General features: G+C 41.8%; 1 protein-coding gene across 1 annotated transcript; it reads right to left on the bottom strand.

The window, feature by feature from the left end:
• Nucleotides 1-2941: 2941 nt before the first annotated feature.
• Nucleotides 2942-19482, bottom strand: caiap (CARD- and ANK-containing Inflammasome Adaptor Protein). The gene is given in 8 exon segments (XM_064990292.1): nucleotides 2942-3325; nucleotides 16899-17029; nucleotides 17109-17185; nucleotides 17187-17282; nucleotides 17538-17822; nucleotides 17824-18066; nucleotides 18203-18360; nucleotides 19474-19482. Coding segments are annotated over 8 exon segments (1383 nt in total).
• Nucleotides 19483-20571: the final 1089 nt, after the last annotated feature.

The following is a 20571-nucleotide window of genomic DNA, read 5'->3' as shown; positions in this document are numbered from 1 at the left end:
GTTCAACACCATAGTACCCTCAAAGCTCATCACTAAGCTAAGGATCCTGGGACTAAACACCTCCCTCTGCAACTGGATCCTGGACTTCTTGACGGGCCGTCCCCAGGTGATGAAGGTAGTTAACAACACATCTGCCACGCTGAACCTCAAAACTGGAGCTACCCAGGGGTGCGTGCTCAGTCCCCTCCTGTACTCCCTGTTCACCCATGACTGCATGGCCAGGCACGACTCCAACACCATCATTAAGTTTGCAGACGACACAACAGTGGTAAACCTGATCACAGACGAGACAGCCTATAGGGAGAAGGCCAGAGACCTGGCCGGGTGGTGCCAGAATAACAACCTATCCCTCAACGTAACCAAGACTAAAGAGATGATTGTGGACTACAGAAAAAGGAGGACCAAGCACGCCCCCATTCTCATCGGCGGGGCTGTAGTGGAGCAGGTTGAGAGCTTCAAGTTCCTTGGTGTCCACATCAACAACAAACTAGAATGGTCCAAACACACCAAGACAGTCGTGAAGAGGGCACGACAAAGCCTATTCCCCCTCAGGAAACTAAAAAGATTTGGCATGGGTCCTTAGATCCTCAAAAGGTTCTACAGCTGCAACATCGAGAGCATCTGGTTGCATCACTGCCTGGTACGGCAATTGCTTGGCCTCTGACCCCAAGGCACTACAGAGGGTAGTGCGTACCAGGCGGTGTCAGAGGAAGGCCCTAAAAATTGTCAAAGACCCCAGCCACACCAGTCATAGACTATTATCTCTACTGCCGCATGGCAAGCGGTACCGGAGTGCCAAGTCTAGGACAACAAGGCTTCTCAACAGTTTTTACCCCCAAACCATAAGATTCCTGAACAGGTAATCAAATGGCTACCCGGACTATTTGTATTGTGTGCCTCCCCCCAACCCCTCTTTTTACGCTGCTGCTACTCTCTGTTTATCATATATGCATAGTCACTTTAACTATACATTCATGTACATACTACCTCAATTGGGCCGACCAACCAGTGCTCCCGCACATTGCCTAACCGGGCTATCTGCAGTGTGTCCCACCCGCCAACCCCACTTTTACACTACTTCTACTCTCTGTTCATCATATATGCATAGTCACTTTAACCATATCTACATGTACATACTACCTCAATCAGCTTGACTAACCGGTGTCTGTATGGAGCCTCGCTACTTTTATAGCCTCGCTACTGTATATAGCCTGTCTTTTTACTGTTGTTTTATTTCTTTATTTACCTATTGTTCACCTAATACCTTTTTTGCACTATTGGTTAGAGCCTGTAAGTAAGCATTTCACTGTAAGGTCTACACCTGTTGTATTCGGGGGACATGACAAACTTTGATTTGATTTCTCTTCGTTCCTAAACATTTGGGTGCAGCACACTAGCTGATCAGCAAGATGTAAAAAAAATGTAATGTAATTGTCTTGTCATGTCATGTAACGGGAAAGAGACAGACTCGTTCCAGGGCTGCGGTCCAATCGCATAATTTTTACCAACTGATTTTTTTTTCCCCCCATCCACACAGGACAGGATCAGGACATATAGATTAAAATATCAAAACGAACTCTGAATCAACTATATCAATTTAGTGACATGTCGAAACACATTAAACATTCATGGACATTTATCTAGCTAGCTTGCTGTTGCTAGCTAATTTGTCCTGGGATATAAACATTGGGTTGTTATTTTACCTGAAATGCACAAGGTACTTTTTTTCCTGGATCTTTGTAGAATTTTAACCCATTTTCAGTCACACAAAATCCTGTGTTCTCTACTCTGAAGATGAAAGGGGAAACCTAGTTACACTGAACAAAAATATAAACAGAACATGTAAAGAATTGGTCCTATGTTGCATGAGCTGAAATAAAAGATCACAGATATTTTCCATATGCACAAAATGCATATTTCTCTTAAATGTTGTGCACAAATTTGTTTACATCCCTGTTTGTGAGCATTTCTCCTTTGCCAACATAATCCATCAACCTGACAGGTGTGGTATATCAAGAAGCTGATTAAACAGCATGATCATTACACAGGCATACCTTGCACTTGGGACAATAAAAGACCACTCTAAAATGTGCAGTTTTGTCACACAACACAATACCACAGATGTCTCAAGTTTTGAGAGAGCATGCAATTGTCATGCTGACTGCAGGAATGTCCACCAGAGCTGTTGCCAGAGAATTTGATGTTAATTTCTCTACCATAAGCCACCTCCAACGTTGTTCTCGAGAATTTGGCAGTACATCCAAACGGCCTCACAACTGCACACCAAGTGTATGGCATTGTGTGGGCGAGGACAACATTCCACAGGCCACAATCAACAGCCTGTTCAACGCAATGCGAAAGAGATGTGTCGTGCTGCATGAGGCACACCAGATACTGACTGGTTTTCTGATCCGTGCCCCTACCTTTTCTTAAAGGTATCTGCGATCAACAGATGCGTATCTGTATTCCCAGTCATGTGAAATCCATAGATTAGGGCCCAATAAAGTTATTTAAATTGACTGATTTCCTTATATGAACTATAACTTTGTAAAATCTTTTAAATTGTGACATGTTGCTTTTATATTTTTGTTCACTATAGTTTATAGTAATCTCTCCTCCAGTCTACTTCTTCTTCTTTGTGTTCTTCTTCTGTGGACTTTATATTGGGGTTGGCATCCAACTTTAAGGTGCATTACTACAAAGTGGATTGGAGTATGGCCCTCAGTTCAGCTTTCAATCACCCACATGTGTATATGCTTATAAAAACCAATGAGGAGATTGGAGAGGCAGTGTCTCAAATGTAAAAAATAGATATAAAAAAATAGAACCAAGTTTGATTTTAGCGCCTGGCTATGCACAAGGTACTTTTTTCCCTGGATCTTTGTAGAATTTTGACCCATTTTCAGTCACACAAAACATGTGTAGATTTATTTTCCAATGCTCACGCATGCAACATGGTCGGTGTGGTCAGCATGTTAGCCGAAGCGTAGTGGAAAGGGTTGGAGCTGTCCATATCTTTGGCCCCTCCCTTTGACTTCTCCACCAATAGCGTCGACACGGCATCCGCTCTCCCCTCCATGGCTGCCAAGTGTAATTGTGTCTTCTCCCTGTTGGTGGCATTGGGGTCTGCCCCAGCTAAAATAAGTAGTCCTACCACAGCCCCCTCTCTTTGGGTGGTAGCTGCCAATTGTAGGGAGGTCCTGCCCTGCCTATCTCTGGCCCCTGGGTCTGCCTGGTCCTCCAGGAGCTGGCTCACTGTGTCTGGGTGGCCATTGTGGCTGGCTATGTGGAGGGGGGTTAGGCCAGCCTGGGAGGCTGCATTCACCTGAGAGGAGAGAGAAGAGGAGGGATATTCTTATGTTAAACTGGAGCTTGATAAAAGTAATAAGGGGAATGTGTGCTAGTTCCAGATCTCACAGCAGTGGCGATTTTAGCATGTAAATCTTGGTGAGGAAAACTCCCCCAAAACGTTTATGATGCATGCCAGACAAGCCACTACACAACACTAAACAATACATTCATTGCACTATAACGGTGACAAACGGTTCCCACAAACTGTTAGGGCTGACATAAAGCTGTCCCAACAGCAGAGCTTTCTTTTCAGCACCATGGAATTAATCCTTACCACTGCTACTCCTGGCATTCAGAGGAGCCTTGTCTGGCAGCGAAACAGTTAATTCAGCCTCATTAACTTCCTTTTTTTTTAAACAGCTGATAGGGCTGACTTGCTTAAACAAATTGCATTTCTACTGACAATTGAGATGTACATAAGGGGACGAGGGGTGGATAAGAGGCACTCTGTATTTTCGATTAAGACATTCTTGAGCGAGCTAGCACAGTCATAGTCAATATAACTATTTGTTCAGCACTTTTGAAATATACAGCGACAGAATTCAGAACATGGGCCGCTCTTAAAGTATTCTCCATGTACACCAATCAGAACCGTAGGATAAATAAAGGGGGCATATTTATTTTTATTTTTACCTTTATTTAACTAGGCAAGTCAGTTGAGAATTTTTTATTTATTTTCAATGACGGCCTAGGAACAGTGGGTTAACTGTATGTTCAGGGGCAGAACGGCAGATCTTTACCTTGTCAGCTCGGGGATTCAATCTTGCAACCTTTCAGTTACTAGTCCAACACTCTAACCAGTAGGCTACCTGCCACCCCTTTGTAAGCAGACAAAATGTGAATTGTTTCAGGAAACTAGACGTATGTCGCGTGTCACTACTTCACAGGAGAGCCATTTGAACGTAAACTTTTTTTTAAATCAAAATGATCTATCTCTATATATCTATATATCTATATATATATATATAGTAGAACTGCATAAGTGTTGCTCTCCACTTTCTGGAGGACCGAGTTTTGAAAATCAGTGAAATTAGATTATGATAGCTAAGGAGATGGTGAAAACACCTGTCTCTGGATTACATCTTCAAACTAAGGGCAACCATGGCATCCGTGGTTACACATTTTGATATGACATTTTACATGTATTACATTTTTGACAAAGTCGTTTACATTTCAAGTTAAAGTGTACTGTTATCTAGCTAGCTAACGTTAGCTGGCTCGCTAGCTAACGTTACATGTATGATCTGTGTAGTAATATTATTTGTATGTCAGAGCCATTTGCTTTGCAGGTTATAGCCAAATATTAGATAGCTAACATTGAACCTGGTTGGTTGGCTACCTGCAGAATCATGCAGGGTGGTAACGTCATGAGTTGGGATTATGGTTCATTGTTTAGCTAGTTAGCTACATGTCTTAACAAAAGACTCCACTATGCAAGTTTCCATTTCAATAGGGCAAGTAATATGGTCAGTGAGATGTTCTCTCATTTGTGTCTGGAAGTTGCTAGCAAGCTAGCCAACATTTATCCAGTTAGCTTGGGTGCTCGGCTGCTGTTGTTAGGTCAGCTAGCTAACATTACGTGTATGATCTGTGTAGTAATATTATTTGTATATCAGAGCCAATTGCTTTGCTAGTTATAGCCTAATGTTAGATAGCTAACATTGAACCTGGTTGGTTGGCTACCTGCATAATCATGCAGGGTAGTAATGTCATGAGTTGGTATTATGGTTCATTGTTTACCTAGCTAGCTACATGTCTTAACAAAAGACTACACTATGCAAGTAAACATTTCAATAGAATGTCACTGCAACTGTTAATCGACGAAGCTGGTAAATTTGCTCTGGTTATCTACTCTGATATCAGAGCACTCTCATCTGAGTGCGCCAGAGCGCTGAATAATTGACACATTTATGAACACTCAACACCGGTTGAGTATGGCCGGTGTCAGTAAACGTGGACAAAAAAAATAGTAAATTGTTGCCAGCAAAACAGTTGCAGTCACCATGCTCTAGATAACATAAAAACAACCTAACCAGCTCTGCTAGGGCGAGCAAAATGGTCAGAGTGAGCTGTTCTCTCATTGTCTGGAAGTAGCTAGCAAGCTAGCCAACGTTAGCCAGTTAGCTTGTGTGCTTGACTGCTGTTGTTAGGACAGAACACTAAGATCAACCCTTACAGAGATGGGTGGGGCTAAAGCTTAAGAGGGTGTGAAGGATGCCGAATGGGTGTAAAAAAAGAAGAGCTCTCCAGTAGTTACCAAAATATTCAAAGGCCATTTTCTCAAAATTGAGGTTACAAGTTTATCAACTTTCAAAGCCGAATTACTTTCCCATTGTTCCTCAACTGTAGTGTATGATATTAATTTTTCTAGCTGAGTCTCTACTTTTATCCAATGTAAAAAACACAACTTTAAATGTTGCTACACAAGACCGAATCGAGCCGGTCAGTCACATATTCGATGATTACATATCTCTAAAACAGGCTATAGGCTACATGTGCACCACCAAGTCAGAACAGTATGCTAAGGGGGGTAAAGGGAAAAAAGTATTAGGGTGAGGCACATGAGCTACTAACAGCTTACTACACAACATACACTTAGTATTACTTACAGTCTACATATCTCCATGGCATATTACATAATTTATGCAGCAGCATACAATACATTTTTGGACTCACCTTGTACTGTGCTCACTTGAAAAGGAAGATGGTGCGGTGGTCCTTCTTGTGGGCAAATTTTGTCATCAAAGTCTGGCATTCTCTGGATCTATGATGCTTTCAAGACAACTGAGAAAAAAAAGAAAAAATAAGGTCAAATCATGATGTCAGTGATCTTCAGGTCGGAGCTCGAGAAAGGAATTCCGAGTTGGATAACGGTTCAAAACATATTTTCCCAGTCGGGTATCTTTTTTTCAGAGTTCCCAGTTGTCTTGAACTCACTGAAGTATGAGATTTCCCAGTTTCCAGTTGTTTTGAAAACAGCAGAAAACATGCTGGATTGACAGCATGGCCAATGTTGAATGTTTATCATTTTATGCTTGGTAAAGAGACCCGAAAATCCGAACTCGGACCACACACCCACTCCACTGAATAGCAGGCTAGTGATTGCTTTGCAATGATTACTGTTAGCTACTGATTCCTTCCAAACCACTCAATGTTGAATTTGCGATTTCCAACTTGTTGTGTAATGTTCATGTCCAATGGCCAATGAGCACATATTTCCCTTCATATGACAGGGATTGAGAAGGACTTGCCTGTAGATTGTCGTGATGTGATTAAGGATGATGACTACTTGTCTAGCTTGCTAGCAAAGATTTGAAAGTATGATGTTGACATGATCAGTGCAATCAAAGCTATGGTAGATATAACGTGATTTGACGTCATTTTATCTGTGGCCAATGACCTTGAGCCTTCTTGGATTGGCACTTCTAATGTAATTCTATGGCAGCACCCAATGGGCTTGAATTTTCGAGCTCTTCCCGTAGATTTTGGGGTGACGTAGTGTCCCCATGAGTGACAGAACACTGAGCCAATCACAGCGCAACTAGAGAACATTACCAACCCCTACGCTCCATATTTTCCACTGGTTGCCCCACCACCGCAGAAAGCACTGAGCTCGGCTGAAACAACAACATTTGAGCGGCCTCACTCAAGAAAGCAAAAAAGAGACCATGTTTGTAAAATTAACTCAATTATATATATATTTTACATTGTTTGCAAACTGATATGTGACAGGTATTAATGCCAAAATAACATGAAAAACAGGCAACAAAATATACATATAAAGTGCATTCGGAAAGTATTCAGGCCCCTTTCTCCACATTTTGTTACCTCATCAATCTACACACAATACAAAGTGAAAATAGGTTTTTAGAAAATGTTGCAAACTTATTAAAAATTAAATCAGAAATACCTTGACAGCTTGCACACTCTTGGCATTCTCTCAACCTGCTTCATGAGGTAGTCACCTGGAATGCACTCCAATTAACAGGTGTGCCTTGTTAAAGGTTAGTTTGTGGAATTTCTTTCTTTCCTAATGTGTTTGAGCCAATCATTTGTGTTGTAACAAGGTAGGGGTGATGATAGCCCTATTTGGTAAAAGACCAAGTCCATATTATGGCAAAAACAGCTCAAATATGCAAAGAGAAATAACAGTCCATCATTACTTTAAGACATGAAGGTCAGTCAATCCAGAAAATTTCAAGAACTTTGAAAATTTCTTCCAAGTGCAGTCGCAAAAAGCATCAAGCGCTATGATGAAACTGGCTCTCATGAAGACCACCACAGGAAAGGAAGACCCAGAGTTACCTCTGCTGCAGACGATAAGTTCATTAGACTTACTCGCCTCAGAAATTGCAGCCTAAATAAATGCTTAACAGAGTTCAAGTAACAGACATCTCAACATCAACTGTTCAGAGGAGACTGCGTGAATCAGGCCTTCATGGTCGAATTGCTGCAAAGAACCACTACTAAAGGACACCAATAATAAGAAGAGATTGCTTGGGGCAAGAAACACAAGCAATGGACATTAGACCGGTGGAAATCTGTCCTTTGGTCTGATGAGTCCAGATATGAGATTGTTGGTACAAACCGCCGTGTCTTTGAGACACAGAGTAGGTGAACAGATGATCTCCTCGTGTGGCTCCCACCATAAAGCATGGAGGAGGAGGTGTGATGGTGTGGGGGTGCTTTGCTGGTGACACTGTCAGTGATTTATTTAGAATTCAAGGCACACTTAACCACCATGGCTACCACAGCATTCTGCAGCGATACACCATCCCATCTGGTTTGCGCTTAGTGGGACTATCATTTGTTTTTCAACAGGATGACCCAACACACCTCCAGGCTGTGTAAGGGCTATTTGACCAAGAAGGAGAGTGATGGAGTGCTGCATTAGATGACTTGGCCTCCACAATCACCTGACCTTAACCCAATTGAGATGGTTTTGGATGAGTTGGACCGCAGAGTGAAGGAAAAGCAGCCAACAAGTTCTCAGCATATGTGGGAACTCTCAAGGTTGTTGGAAAATAATTCCTGGTTAAACTGGTTGAGAGAATGCCAAGAGTGTGCAAAGCTTTTGTCAAGGCAAAGGGTGCTTACTTTGAAGAATCTCAAATATAATATTATTTTGATTTGTTCAACACTTTTTTTGGTTACTACATGATTCTATATGTGTTATTTCATAGTTTTGATGTCTTCACTATTATTCTACAATGTATAAAATAGTAAAAATAAAGAAAAACCCTTGAATGAGTAGGTGTCTCAACTTTTGACTGGTACTGTAGGTATTCAGACCCCTTTCTATGAGACTGGAAATTGAGCTCAGGTGCATCCTCTTTTTACATGTTGATTTTTCTACAACTTGATTGGAGTCCACCTGTGGCAAATTCAAATGATTGGACATTATTTAGAAGGGCACACACCTATAACATAACGTCCCAAATTTGACAGTGCGTGTCAAAGCATAAACCAAGCCATGAGGTCGAAGGAATTGTCCGTAGAGCTCCAAGATAGGATTGTGTCGAGTCACAAATCTGGGGAACGGTACCAAAACATTTCTGCAGCATTCAAAGTCCCCAAGAACACAGTGGTCTCCATCATTCTTAAATGGAAGAAGTTTGGAACCACCAAGACTCTTCCTAGAGCTGGCCGCTAGGCCAAACTGAGAAATCGGCGGAGAAGGGCCTTGTTCAGGAAGGTGACCAAGAACCCGGTGGTCAATCTGACAGAGCTCCAAATTTCCTCTGTGGAGATGGGAGAAACTTCCAGACGGACAACCATTTCTGCAGCACTCTACCAATCAGGCCTTTATGGTAGAGTGGCCAGACGGAAGCCACTCTTCAGTAAAAGGCACATGACATCCCGCTTGGAGTTTGCCAAAAGGCACCTAAAGGACTCAGACCATGAGAAACAAGATTCTCTGGTCTGACGTAACAAGTGTGAACTCTTTGGCCAGAATTCCAAGCGTCACGTCTGGAGGAAACCTGGCACCATCCCTACAGTGAAGCATGCAGGTGGAAGCATCATGCTGTGGGGATGTTTTTCAGCGGCAGGGACTGGGAGACTAGTCAGGATCGAGTCAAAGATGAACGGAGCAAAGTACAGAGAGATCCTTGATGAAAACCTGCTCCAGAGTGCTTATCAACTCACACTGGGGCGAAGGTTCACCTTCCAAAAGGACAACGACCCTAAGCACACAGCCAAGACAACCCAGGAGTGGTTTCAGGACAACTCTCAGAATGTCCTTGAGTGGCCCGTGCAGAGCCCTGACTTTAACCCAATCAAATAGCTCTGGAGAGACCTGAAAAAGTTGTGCAGCAACACTCCCCATCCAACCTGACAGAGTTTGAGAGGATCTGCAGAGAAGAATGGGAGGAACTCCTCAAATACATGTGTGCCAAGCTTGTGCCAAGCATACCCTAGAAGACTCGAGGCTGTAATCGCTGCTAAAGGTGCTTCTACAAAGTACTACATAAAGGGTCTGAATACATACACTACTGTTAAAAAGTTTAACTTAGAAATGTCCTTGCTTTTGAAAGAAAAGTACATTTCTTTTGTCCATTAAAATAACATAAAATGGATTTTGAAGAAGGAAAGCTATCACTCCATTATGCAATGCCATGCCATACCCTATGGACGGCGCTTAATTGCAGCCAATTTCCTCCTACAACAGAGCAATGACCCAAAGCACAGCTCCAAACTATGCAAGAACTATTTAGGGAAGAAGCAGTCAGCTGGTATTATGTCTATAATGGAGTGGCCAGCACAGTCTCAGGCTCTCAACCCTATTGAGCTGTTGTGGGAGCTGCTTGACTGTATGGTACGTAAGAAGTGCCCATCAAGCCAATCCAATTTGTGGGAGGTGCTTCAGGAAGCATGGGGTATAATCTCTTTAGATTACCTCAACAAATTTACAACTAGAATGCCAAAGGTCTGCAAGGCTGTAATTGATGCAAATGGAGGATTCTTTGACGAATACAAAGTTTGAAGGACACAATTATTAGTTCAATTAAAAATCATTATTTATAACCTTGTCAACGTCTTGACTATATTTCCTATTCATTTTGCAACTCATATCATGTATTTTTATTTGAATACATTTGCAAAAATGTCAAAACGTTTTTTTGCTTTGTCATTATGGTGTATTGTGTGTAGATTGAGGAGGGGAAAAAACTATTCAATCAATTTTAAAATAAGGCTGTAACGTAACAAAATGTGGAAAAAGTCTAGGGGCCTGAATACTTTCCGAATGCCCGGTCGACTGATTATGATTTTTCAACGCCGTAACCGATTATTGGAGGACCAAAAAAAGCCGATACCGATTAATCGGCCGATTTATTTATGTATTTATTTGTAATAATGAGAATTACAACAATACTGAATGATCACTTATTTTAACTTAATATAATACATCAATCAAATCAATTTAGCCTCAAATAAATAATGAAACATGTTCAATTTAGTTTAAATAATGCAAAAACAAAGTGTTGGAGAAGAAGGTAAAAGTGCAATATGTGCCATGTAAGAAAGCTAACGTTTCAATTCCTTGCTCAGAACATGAGAACATATGAAAGCTGGTGACTCCATTTTGCTGATACCTGCCTACAGACAAAAACTAAAAAAAGAAGATCCCACGCTGAGGTCTGTCCAACGCTGGTCCAACCAAGCTGACTCCACACTCCAAGACTGCTTCCATCACGTGGACTGGGACATGTTTCGTATTGCGTCAGATAACAACATTGACGAATACGCTGATTCGGTGTGCGAGTTCATTAGAACGTGCTTTGAAGATGTCGTTCCCATAGCAACGATTAAAACATTCCCTAACCAGAAACCGTGGATTGATGGCAGCATTCGCGTGAAGCTGAAAGCGCGAACCACTGCTTTCAATCAGGGCAAGGTGTCTGGTAACATGACTGAATACAAACAGTGCAGCTATTCCCTCCGTAAGGCTATCAAACAAGCTAAGTGTCAGTACAGAGACAAAGTAGAATCTCAATTCAACGGCTCAGACACAAGAGGCATGTGGCAGGGTCTACAGTCAATCACGGACTACAGGAAGAAATCCAGCCCAGTCACGGACCAGGATGTCTTGCTCCCAGGCAGACTAAATAACTTTTTTGCCCGCTTTGAGGACAATACAGTGCCACTGACACGGCCTGCAACGGAAACATGCGGTCTCTCCTTCACTGCAGCCGAGGTGAGTAAAACATTTAAACGTGTTAACCCTCGCAAGGCTGCAGGCCCAGACGGCATCCCCAGCCGCGCCCTCAGAGCATGCGCAGACCAGCTGGCTGGTGTGTTTACGGACATATTCAATCAATTCCTATACCAGTCTGCTACCTTATATAATGTTACTTACCCTACATTATTCATCTCATATGCATACGTATATACTGTACTCTATATCATCGACTGCATCCTTATGTAATACATGTATCAATAGCCACTTTAACTATGCCACTTTGTTTACATACTCATCTCATATGTATATACTGTACTCGATACCATCTACTGTATCTTGCCTATGCTGCTCTGTACCATCACTCATTCATATATCCTTATGTACATATTCTTTATCCCCTTACACTGTGTATAAGACAGTAGTTTAGGAATTGTTAGTTAGATTACTTGTTGGTTATTACTGCATTGTCAGAACTAGAAGCACAAGCATTTCGCTACACTCGCATTAACATCTGCTAACCATGTGTATGTGACAAATAAAATTTGATTTGATTTTGGTTCCTTTTAACATGAGTCTTCAATATTCCCAGGTAAGAGGTTTTAGGTTGTAGTTATTATAGGAATTATAGGACTATTTCTCTCTATACCATTTGTATTTCATTAACCTTTGACTATTGGATGTTCTTATAGACACTTTAGTATTGCCAGTGTAACAGTATAGCTTCCGTCCCTCTCCTCGCTCCTACCTGGGCTCAAACCAGGAACACTACAACAACAGCCACCCTTTAAGCAGCATTACCCATGCAGAGCAAGGGGAACAACCACTCCAAGTCTCCCCGCTAACTAGCTAGCCATTTCACATTGTTACACAAGCCTAATCTCGGGAGTTGATAGGCTTGAAGTCATAAACAGCTGCTGGCGAACGCACGAAAGTGTTGTTTGAATGAATGCTTACGAGCCTCCTGGTGCCTACCATCGCTAAGTCAGACTGCTCTATCAAATCATAGACTTAGTTATAACATGATAACACACAGAAATACGAGTCTTAGGTCATTAATATGGTCGAATCCGGAAACTATCATCTCGAAAACAAGACGTTTATTCTTTCAGTGAAATACGGAACCGTTCTGTGTTTTATCTAACGGGTGGCATCCATAAGTCTAAATATTCCTGTTACATCGCACAACCTTCAATGTTATGTCAGGATTACGTACAATTCTGGCAAATTAGGCGGCACAAACTGTTGCATGTACACCTACTCTGCGTGCAATGAACGCAAGAGAAGTGACACAATTTCACCTGGTTAATATTGCCTGCTAACCTGGATTTATTTGAGCTAAATATGCAGGTCTAAAAATATATACTTCTGTGTATTGATTTTAAGAAAGGCATTGATGTTTATGGTTAGGTACACATTGTGTCACGTTCTGACCTGTATTTCCTTTGTTTTGTATTTATTTAGTATGGTCAGGGGCGTGAGTTGGGTGGGCAGTCTGTTTTGATTTTCTATGATTTGGGATTTCTATGTTTCGGCCTAGTATGGTTCTCAATCAGAGGCAGGTGTCATTAGTTGTCTCTGATTGAGAATCATACTTAGGTAGCCTGGGTTGCACTGTTTGTTTGTGGGTGATTGTCTATGTTGATGGCTTGTTTCAGCGCAGCTTGCATTAGCTTCACGGTTGTTATTTTTGTTTACTGGTTTTTGTATAGTGTTTCTGTGTTCAGTTTTTTCTTTAATTAAAACATTCAACATGAACACATCACGCCGCATATTGGTCTTCCGATCCTTCTCGCCTCTCCTCTTCAGGTGAAGAGGAGGACGACCGTGACACATTGGAGCAACGATATGCACCACATCGATTATATGCAACGCAGGACACGCTAGATAAACTAGTAATATCATCAACCATGTGTAGTTAACTAGTGATTTATGATTGATTGTTTTTTATGAGATAAGTTTAATGCTAGCTAGCAACTTACCTTGGCTTACTGCATTCGCGTAACAGGCAGGCTCCTCATGGAGTGCAATGAGAGGCAGGTGGTTAGAGCGTTGGACTAGTTAACTGTAAGGTTGCAAGATTGAATCCCCCGAGCTGACAAGGTAAAATCTGTCATTCTGCCCCTGAACGAGGCAGTTAACCCACCGTTCCTAGACCGTCATTGCAAAAAGAATGTGTTCTTAACTGACTTGCCTAGTGAAATAAAGATTAAATAAAGGTGTAAAAAAGATTGGCCAAATCGGTGTCAAAAATACCGATTTCCGATTGTTATGAAAACTTCAAATCTGCCCTAATTAATCGGTCAACCTCTATGTATGTATGTACAGTGCCTTGCGAAAGTATTCGGCCCCCTTGAACTTTGCGACCTTTTGCCACATTTCAGGCTTCAAACATAAAGATATAAAACTGTATTTTTTGTGAAGAATTAACAACAAGTGGGACACAATCATGAAGTGGAACGACATTTATTGGATATTTCAAACTTTTTTAACAAATCAAAAACTGAAAAATTGGGCGTGCAAAATTATTCAGCCCCCTCAAGTTAATACTTTGTAGCGCCACCTTTTGCTGCGATTACAGCTGTAAGTCGCTTGGGGTATGTCTCTATCAGTTTTGCACATCGAGAGACTGACATTTTTTCCCATTCCTCCTTGCAAAACAGCTCGAGCTCAGTGAGGTTGGATGGAGAGCATTTGTGAACAGCAGTTTTCAATTCTTTCCACAGATTCTCAATTGGATTCAGGTCTGGACATTGACTTGGCCATTCTAACACCTGGATATGTTTATTTTTGAACCATTCCATTGTAGATTTTGCTTTATGTTTTGGATCATTGTCTTGTTGGAAGACAAATCTTCGTCCCAGTCTCAGGTCTTTTGCAGACTCCATCAGGTTTTCTTCCAGAATGGTCCTGTATTTGGCTCCAGCCATCTTCCCATCAATTTTAGCCATCTTCCCTGTCCCTGCTGAAGAAAAGCAGGCCCAAACCATGATGCTGCCACCACCATGTTTGACAGTGGGGATGGTGTGTTCAGCGTGATGAGCTGTGTTGCTTTTACGCCAAACATAACATTTTGCATTGTTGCCAAAAAAGTTTAATTTTGGTTTCATCTGACCAGAGCACCTTCTTCCACATGTTTGGTGTGTCTCCCAGGTGGCTTGAGGCAAACTTTAAACAACACTTTTTATGGATATCTTTAAGAAATGGCTTTCTTCTTGCCACTCTTCCATAAAGGCCAGATTTGTGCAATATACGACTGATTGTTGTCCTATGGACAGAGTCTCCCACCTCAGCTGTAGATCTCTGCAGTTCATCCAGAGTGATCATGGGCCTCTTGGCTGCATCTCTGATCAGTCTTCTCCTTGTATGAGCTGAAAGTTTAGAGGGACGGCCAGGTCTTGGTAGATTTGCAGTAGTCTGATACTCCTTCCATTTCAATATTATCGCTTGCACAGTGCTCATTCCGATGTTTAAAGCTTGGGAAATCTTTTTGTATCCAAATCCAGCTTTAAACTTCTTCACAACAGTATCTCGGACCTGCCTGGTGTGTTCCTTGTTCTTCATGATGCTCTCTGCGCTTTTAACGGACCTCTGAGACTATTACAGTGCAGGTGCATTTATACGGAGACTTGATTACACACAGGTGGATTGTATTTATCATTAGTCATTTAGGTCAACATTGGATCATTCAGAGATCCTCACTGAACTTCTGGAGAGAGTTTGCTGCACTGAAAGTAAAGGGGCTGAATAATTTTGCACGCCCAATTTTTCAGGTTTTGATTTGTTAAAAAAGTTTGAAATATCCAATAAATGTTGTTCGAATTCATGATTGTGTCCCACTTGTTGTTGATTCTTCACAAAAAAATACAGTTTTATATCTTTATGTTTGAAGCCTGAAATGTGGCAAAAGGTCACAAAGTTCAAGGGGGCCGAATACTTTCGCAAGGCACTGTATGTATGCATGCATGTATGTATGCATGTATGTATGTATGTATGTATGTATGTATGTATGTATGTATGTATGTATGTATGTATGTATGTATGTATGTATGTATGTATGTATGTACAGTGGGGCAAAAGTATTTAGTCAGCCACCAATTGTGCAAATTCTGCCACTTAAATTTACAGGCCTCATCTTTTTTTCATCATAGGTACACTTCAACTATGACAGACAAAATGAGAAAAAAAATACAGAAAATCACATTGTAGGATTTTTTTAAATGAATTTATTTGCAAATTATGGTGGAAGTCTTCACAAGGTTTTCACCCACTGTTGCTGGTATTTTGGCCCATTCCTCCATGCAGATCTCCTCTAGAGCAGTGTTGTTTTGGGGCTGTTGCTGGGCAACATGGACTTTCAACTCCCTTCAAAGATTTTCTATGGGGTTGAGATCTGGAGACAGGCCAGGCCACTCCAGGACCTTGAAATGCTTCTTACGAAGCCACTCCTTCGTTGGCCGGGCGGTGTGTTTGGGATCATTGTCATGCTGAAAGACCCAGCCACATGTCATCTTCAACACCCTTGCTGATGGTAGGCTTTGTTACTTTGGTCCCAGCTCTCTGCAGGTCATTCACTAGGTCCCCCCTTGTGGTTCTGGGATTTTTGCTCACCGTTCATGTGATCATTTTGACCCCATGGGTTGAGATCTTGCATGGAGCCCCAGATCGAGGGAGATTATCAGTGGTCTTGTACGTCTTCCATTTACTAATAATTGCTCCCACAGTTGATTTCCTCAAACCAAGCCGCTTACCTATTGCAGATTCAGTCTTCCCAGCCTGGTGCAGGTCTACAATTTTGTTTCTGGTGTCTTTTGACAGGTCTTTGGTCTTGGCCATAGTGGAGTTTGTAGTGTGACCGTTTGAGGTTGTGGACAGGTGTCTTTTATACTGATAATAAGTTCAAACAGGTGCTATTAATACAGTTAACGAGTGGTGGACAAAGGAGCCTCTTAAAGAAGAAGTTACAGGTCTGTGAGAGCCAGAAATCTTGTTTGTTTGTATGTGACCAAATACTTATCACCATAAGTTCATAAAAAATCCTACAATGTGATTTTCTGGATTTTCTTTCTCATTTTGTCTGTCATAGTTGAAGTGTTCCTATGATAGAAATTACAGGCCTCTCATCTTTTTAAGTGGGAGAACTTGCACAACTGGTGGCTGACTAAATACTTTTTTGCCCCACAGTATGTATGTTTGTATATATGTATTTATTTTTAGCTAAACAGGTGGGGCTCTGCCCTTAATGACAGGTCGCCACTGCGATACAGTAACACATTTTCATTATGTCCTCATATCAAATTGAAGTGTTTTAATACCTGAGCTCCTGCTTTTAGCTGTAATCCCACTATAGTAGACTTGTTATGTTTGCATTGGCTTTAGGCCCTGGGGTGCTGGGGTCTGAGCCCATCTACAGCAGGGTCTGGGTTATGACCTCACTCCCACTCTGGCCAGCCAGGTGTTGGGCTGAGGAGAGGTTGGGAGGGTAGCACCCACACTGGACTGTTTGGCAGCTAGCACTCTGAAAAATGTAAAACATTAAGGAACAAACACCATAAAAATGACTTCTAAAAAGCATCACATTTATAGTATATTGTCAGTTACTTGAATTTCTCAGTGTGTCCCAGGTCAGCTGACATCAGCAGAGGAGTGTGCACACATGTTGACATCTTCCCCACTGTCCACCAGAGCAGATACAACCCCATCCAGGTTCTTCCTCACAGCAGAGAACAGAGCAGAAACCAGGGTGTACACACTCAGAGCACCTTGAGCATGCCCTGTTGTTTATAATATCAGTATCAGAAGTTCAGTTCTGTTTGGACAAGCCTAATGTGTTTTAATAGGTTCACTTTAGAACCAAAACATAACACAGTAGTAAACTGTACATACCAAGCACCAGCCAGAGAATAGACCCATGATTGAGCTAGACTGCTGTGTCTATGATCGTGTGGTTGACTGTGGCTCTTGCCTTCAGGGTGACAGTTGTGTTTCTCTCAAGTCCTCGGCTGACCACATGGAATAGGGCGTTATCTTATGGTTATCCACAGGGGCCCCACTCTGGAGGAGTACCTCAACCATCTTCTCGTCATCTTCCCTGGCTGCAAGATGGAGGAATGACCCTTGAGTCTGGGTCAGATTTTTTGAGCTCTTGCTGGTTCCTTCTCTCTCTTCCTCCACTAGGGCTCTGTCTATACTAAGGTGGTCATTCTTGGCAGCCAGGAGGAGGGCAGTCATAGAGTGTTTATCCAGGGCGTAGATGGGGGCCCCAGCCTTGATTAGGGCCCCGGCTACCTTAGCCCCTGAAGGCTGCCCTGTGCAGGGGTGTCCAACCCTCGCCGTCCCTCACATCCAGCATGGCCCCACAGCGGAAGAGGAGCTTAATGACTGATAGCTGCCCGTGTTTGGTAGCAACTTGTAACAGTGTCCCATTGGCTAAATGTATGGCATTGACGTTGGTGGCGTTTAAAAGGTCCTCCAATAGCAAGAGCGTTCCTGTCTCTGCAGCTTCGAATATGATTCCTGGTTTGAGTTGTGTAGTTCTAGACTCCTGTTTTACCATCTGAGGGAGTGAGTTTTTCCTCCTTTCTCATCTTCAGTCTTTTGCTGTCTTTAGTACTCACCGCTTGAGGAATACTTTGAGTGACAGTATCTTGCATACTCTTATCCAATCATTGCTTGTCTCTCTCCAATAGTTAGCCAATCACCGGTCTCCATGTGTCCCGTACCCTCTCGTCCATGCCTCCCATATAGTCTTTCATTCGCTGGTACAGTACTGGTTCGGTTAGCATCAAACATGGTTGGAAGAAGTTAAACAATAATAAAGCGGTTCTCGCCTATGTTTTGGTGGGTCTGGAGAAATGTAACCACTTTCCAATTCATAGGCAGAGCTATAGATGCAATGATGGACCAGCCAAGATATAACCTAAAACATATAGGGCTCTATTTTTGGCTAGCGGTAAGGTGGCGCTAGTGTAAAACGCAGTTTTCAGCTTGTTGTAACTGGCGCACTGGCATTTTCCAGCCTAATGCCAGTTTCGGACATTTACCTGTCTTATTTCAGCTCAGATGGGACAGTTGAAGTATTTTATGTGTGTCCTTAAAAACATGATCCAAAATTGTAATTTCAGGCAGCGCTGATGGGGATATATAAGACCAACCAAAAGCCGGTTTTAGCGGTAAAGCAGTAGGTTGTGGCATGAATTTTGACATCCAGCTGTGACGCACACTGTCCATATGCGCATGGAACAAGAGTAGCCTAATGTGCTTTTGGTGCCTGTATACTTTGTATTTAGAAACATAAAAAAACGTATGTTTTTTTCCCCATTTCGTTTTATTTGGTTAAAAAACAAGCATATAGCCTCCTCTGAATGAAGGCTTTTTTGTCCTGCCCAATGCAATCGTGAAGTCAAGAATTTCGATAAAGGGTTTGGCTCCCGAGACCGCTTGGAAATGCATCTTAAACACTGAAGCTTTGTTCGAATATAACGTTTGAGAGGAAACAGTGTTTCCCTTTTTGTTTGAGCGTTGTGGGCAGGCCCTCATTATTTTAGCCAGGTCCTGTTTTGGACGTTTGCAAAAAACAAAACAAAAACTCCATGATGTACAGTAGGCTACGTGTCCATGCCCATCATGAAACGAGAGATGAGAACGTCGGTGAATACCGGTGAACCGAGTATTTAGAAGTTATCTGTAACCTGTAACAATTGCTTGTTTTCCGTTTCATATGTTCAAACCCCCAACCTTCCCATTGGGCCTACTATAACGAAGGCGGGTTCAACAGCAATGCGTGCCTTTTTATTATTTTTATTCTTATTACATTTGACATGTATTTATTGTTGTTGCTGTTGTTTTTGTTAACAAAACCTATTGCTTGTTTTATGTTTCCTTTTTATTTATTTGACAACCAATCTTATTATTATGATTCACCTTCCTGGCTTTATGGTTACCACTTCCATAGCGCCAGTGCAATGCAACTTCTGGAGTTGTGGGAATGTGATCTGAACCCTAAAATGGTTCCGATTATGTTCATAAAACAGGTCTATTTGGGAGCAGTATAATGATGAGTGGACATTCTCCCTTTCTATTTATAATGGATCTTTATCCAGCTACTGCGAAAAGTTTGGATATGCATGAAACCGTCCATAGTCTGCGTTGTTTTAATATTATATGCCCACGAGGAGAAATTATGGTACATGTAAAGTGAAACAAGTTGTTGTCTTCGTTCTCGTTTTAGGCCTTATCATTAATTAATCTGGCTTATTAACAATGTTTGTTCAAAGTAATATATGACTTCAATATCATTCACACTGATATAGGGGCTAGGCCTACTGTAAATTGCATTATGGCTGAGCATGGACATGCCAATGTGGACTGCAAATGGATTCAAGTTAATTAACTTATTTAGCAAAGATAGATCAACATTTTGTTATTTCGTTTCTGTATGCCATTTAACAAACTATAAAGGACTAACATTGGAATTGATGCCAAGGCAATACATAAAATAGCATAAATACACAAATTGAAGCAACCACATATTTCGCCATGGAGCACGTTCTGATTGGCCAGGGATGAGCCAAGCCTCGAGACACCCACAACTTGTTAGTCATCCACAACAAGCCCTTTCGCGACAACGCCAGCAAGTGCACCAATAATTGTGATAGTGAAGATAGACAAAATGTTTCTGACACACTGAACATATAACGCTACCACCTGCGCTGAGGTTTACCATTGTGTTAGGTTTGTTAAAATAGAGCCCATCGTTTTAAACATGGTTTGAGTCTATACGGTGGCTATGCAGACTATATTTTATTCTGCTGAATATTGCATTATATCAAGGCACCATGTGTTACAATGATTAGAGCAAGATCTTAAGTTATTTTTCTTTGAACAAACAAAAAACCTTGGAGGACAACGGGCAGTGAACGCTAATTCAAGTACAGCGCACGCTTCTGAGCAGAAGTGCTTTGTTCTGTCAATTGCCAAAGATTAGTGAGCCAGCTCCACTTCCGGTAAAACCGCGTACTCTCAGGTGAGATGACGTAGGG

Source organism: Oncorhynchus masou, chromosome 15, assembly GCF_036934945.1.
Source record: "Oncorhynchus masou masou isolate Uvic2021 chromosome 15, UVic_Omas_1.1, whole genome shotgun sequence".
NCBI lineage: Eukaryota > Metazoa > Chordata > Actinopteri > Salmoniformes > Salmonidae > Oncorhynchus > Oncorhynchus masou.
The sequence above is the reverse complement of the archived record's forward strand: the minus strand, read 5'-3'. Positions and strand labels throughout refer to the sequence as shown.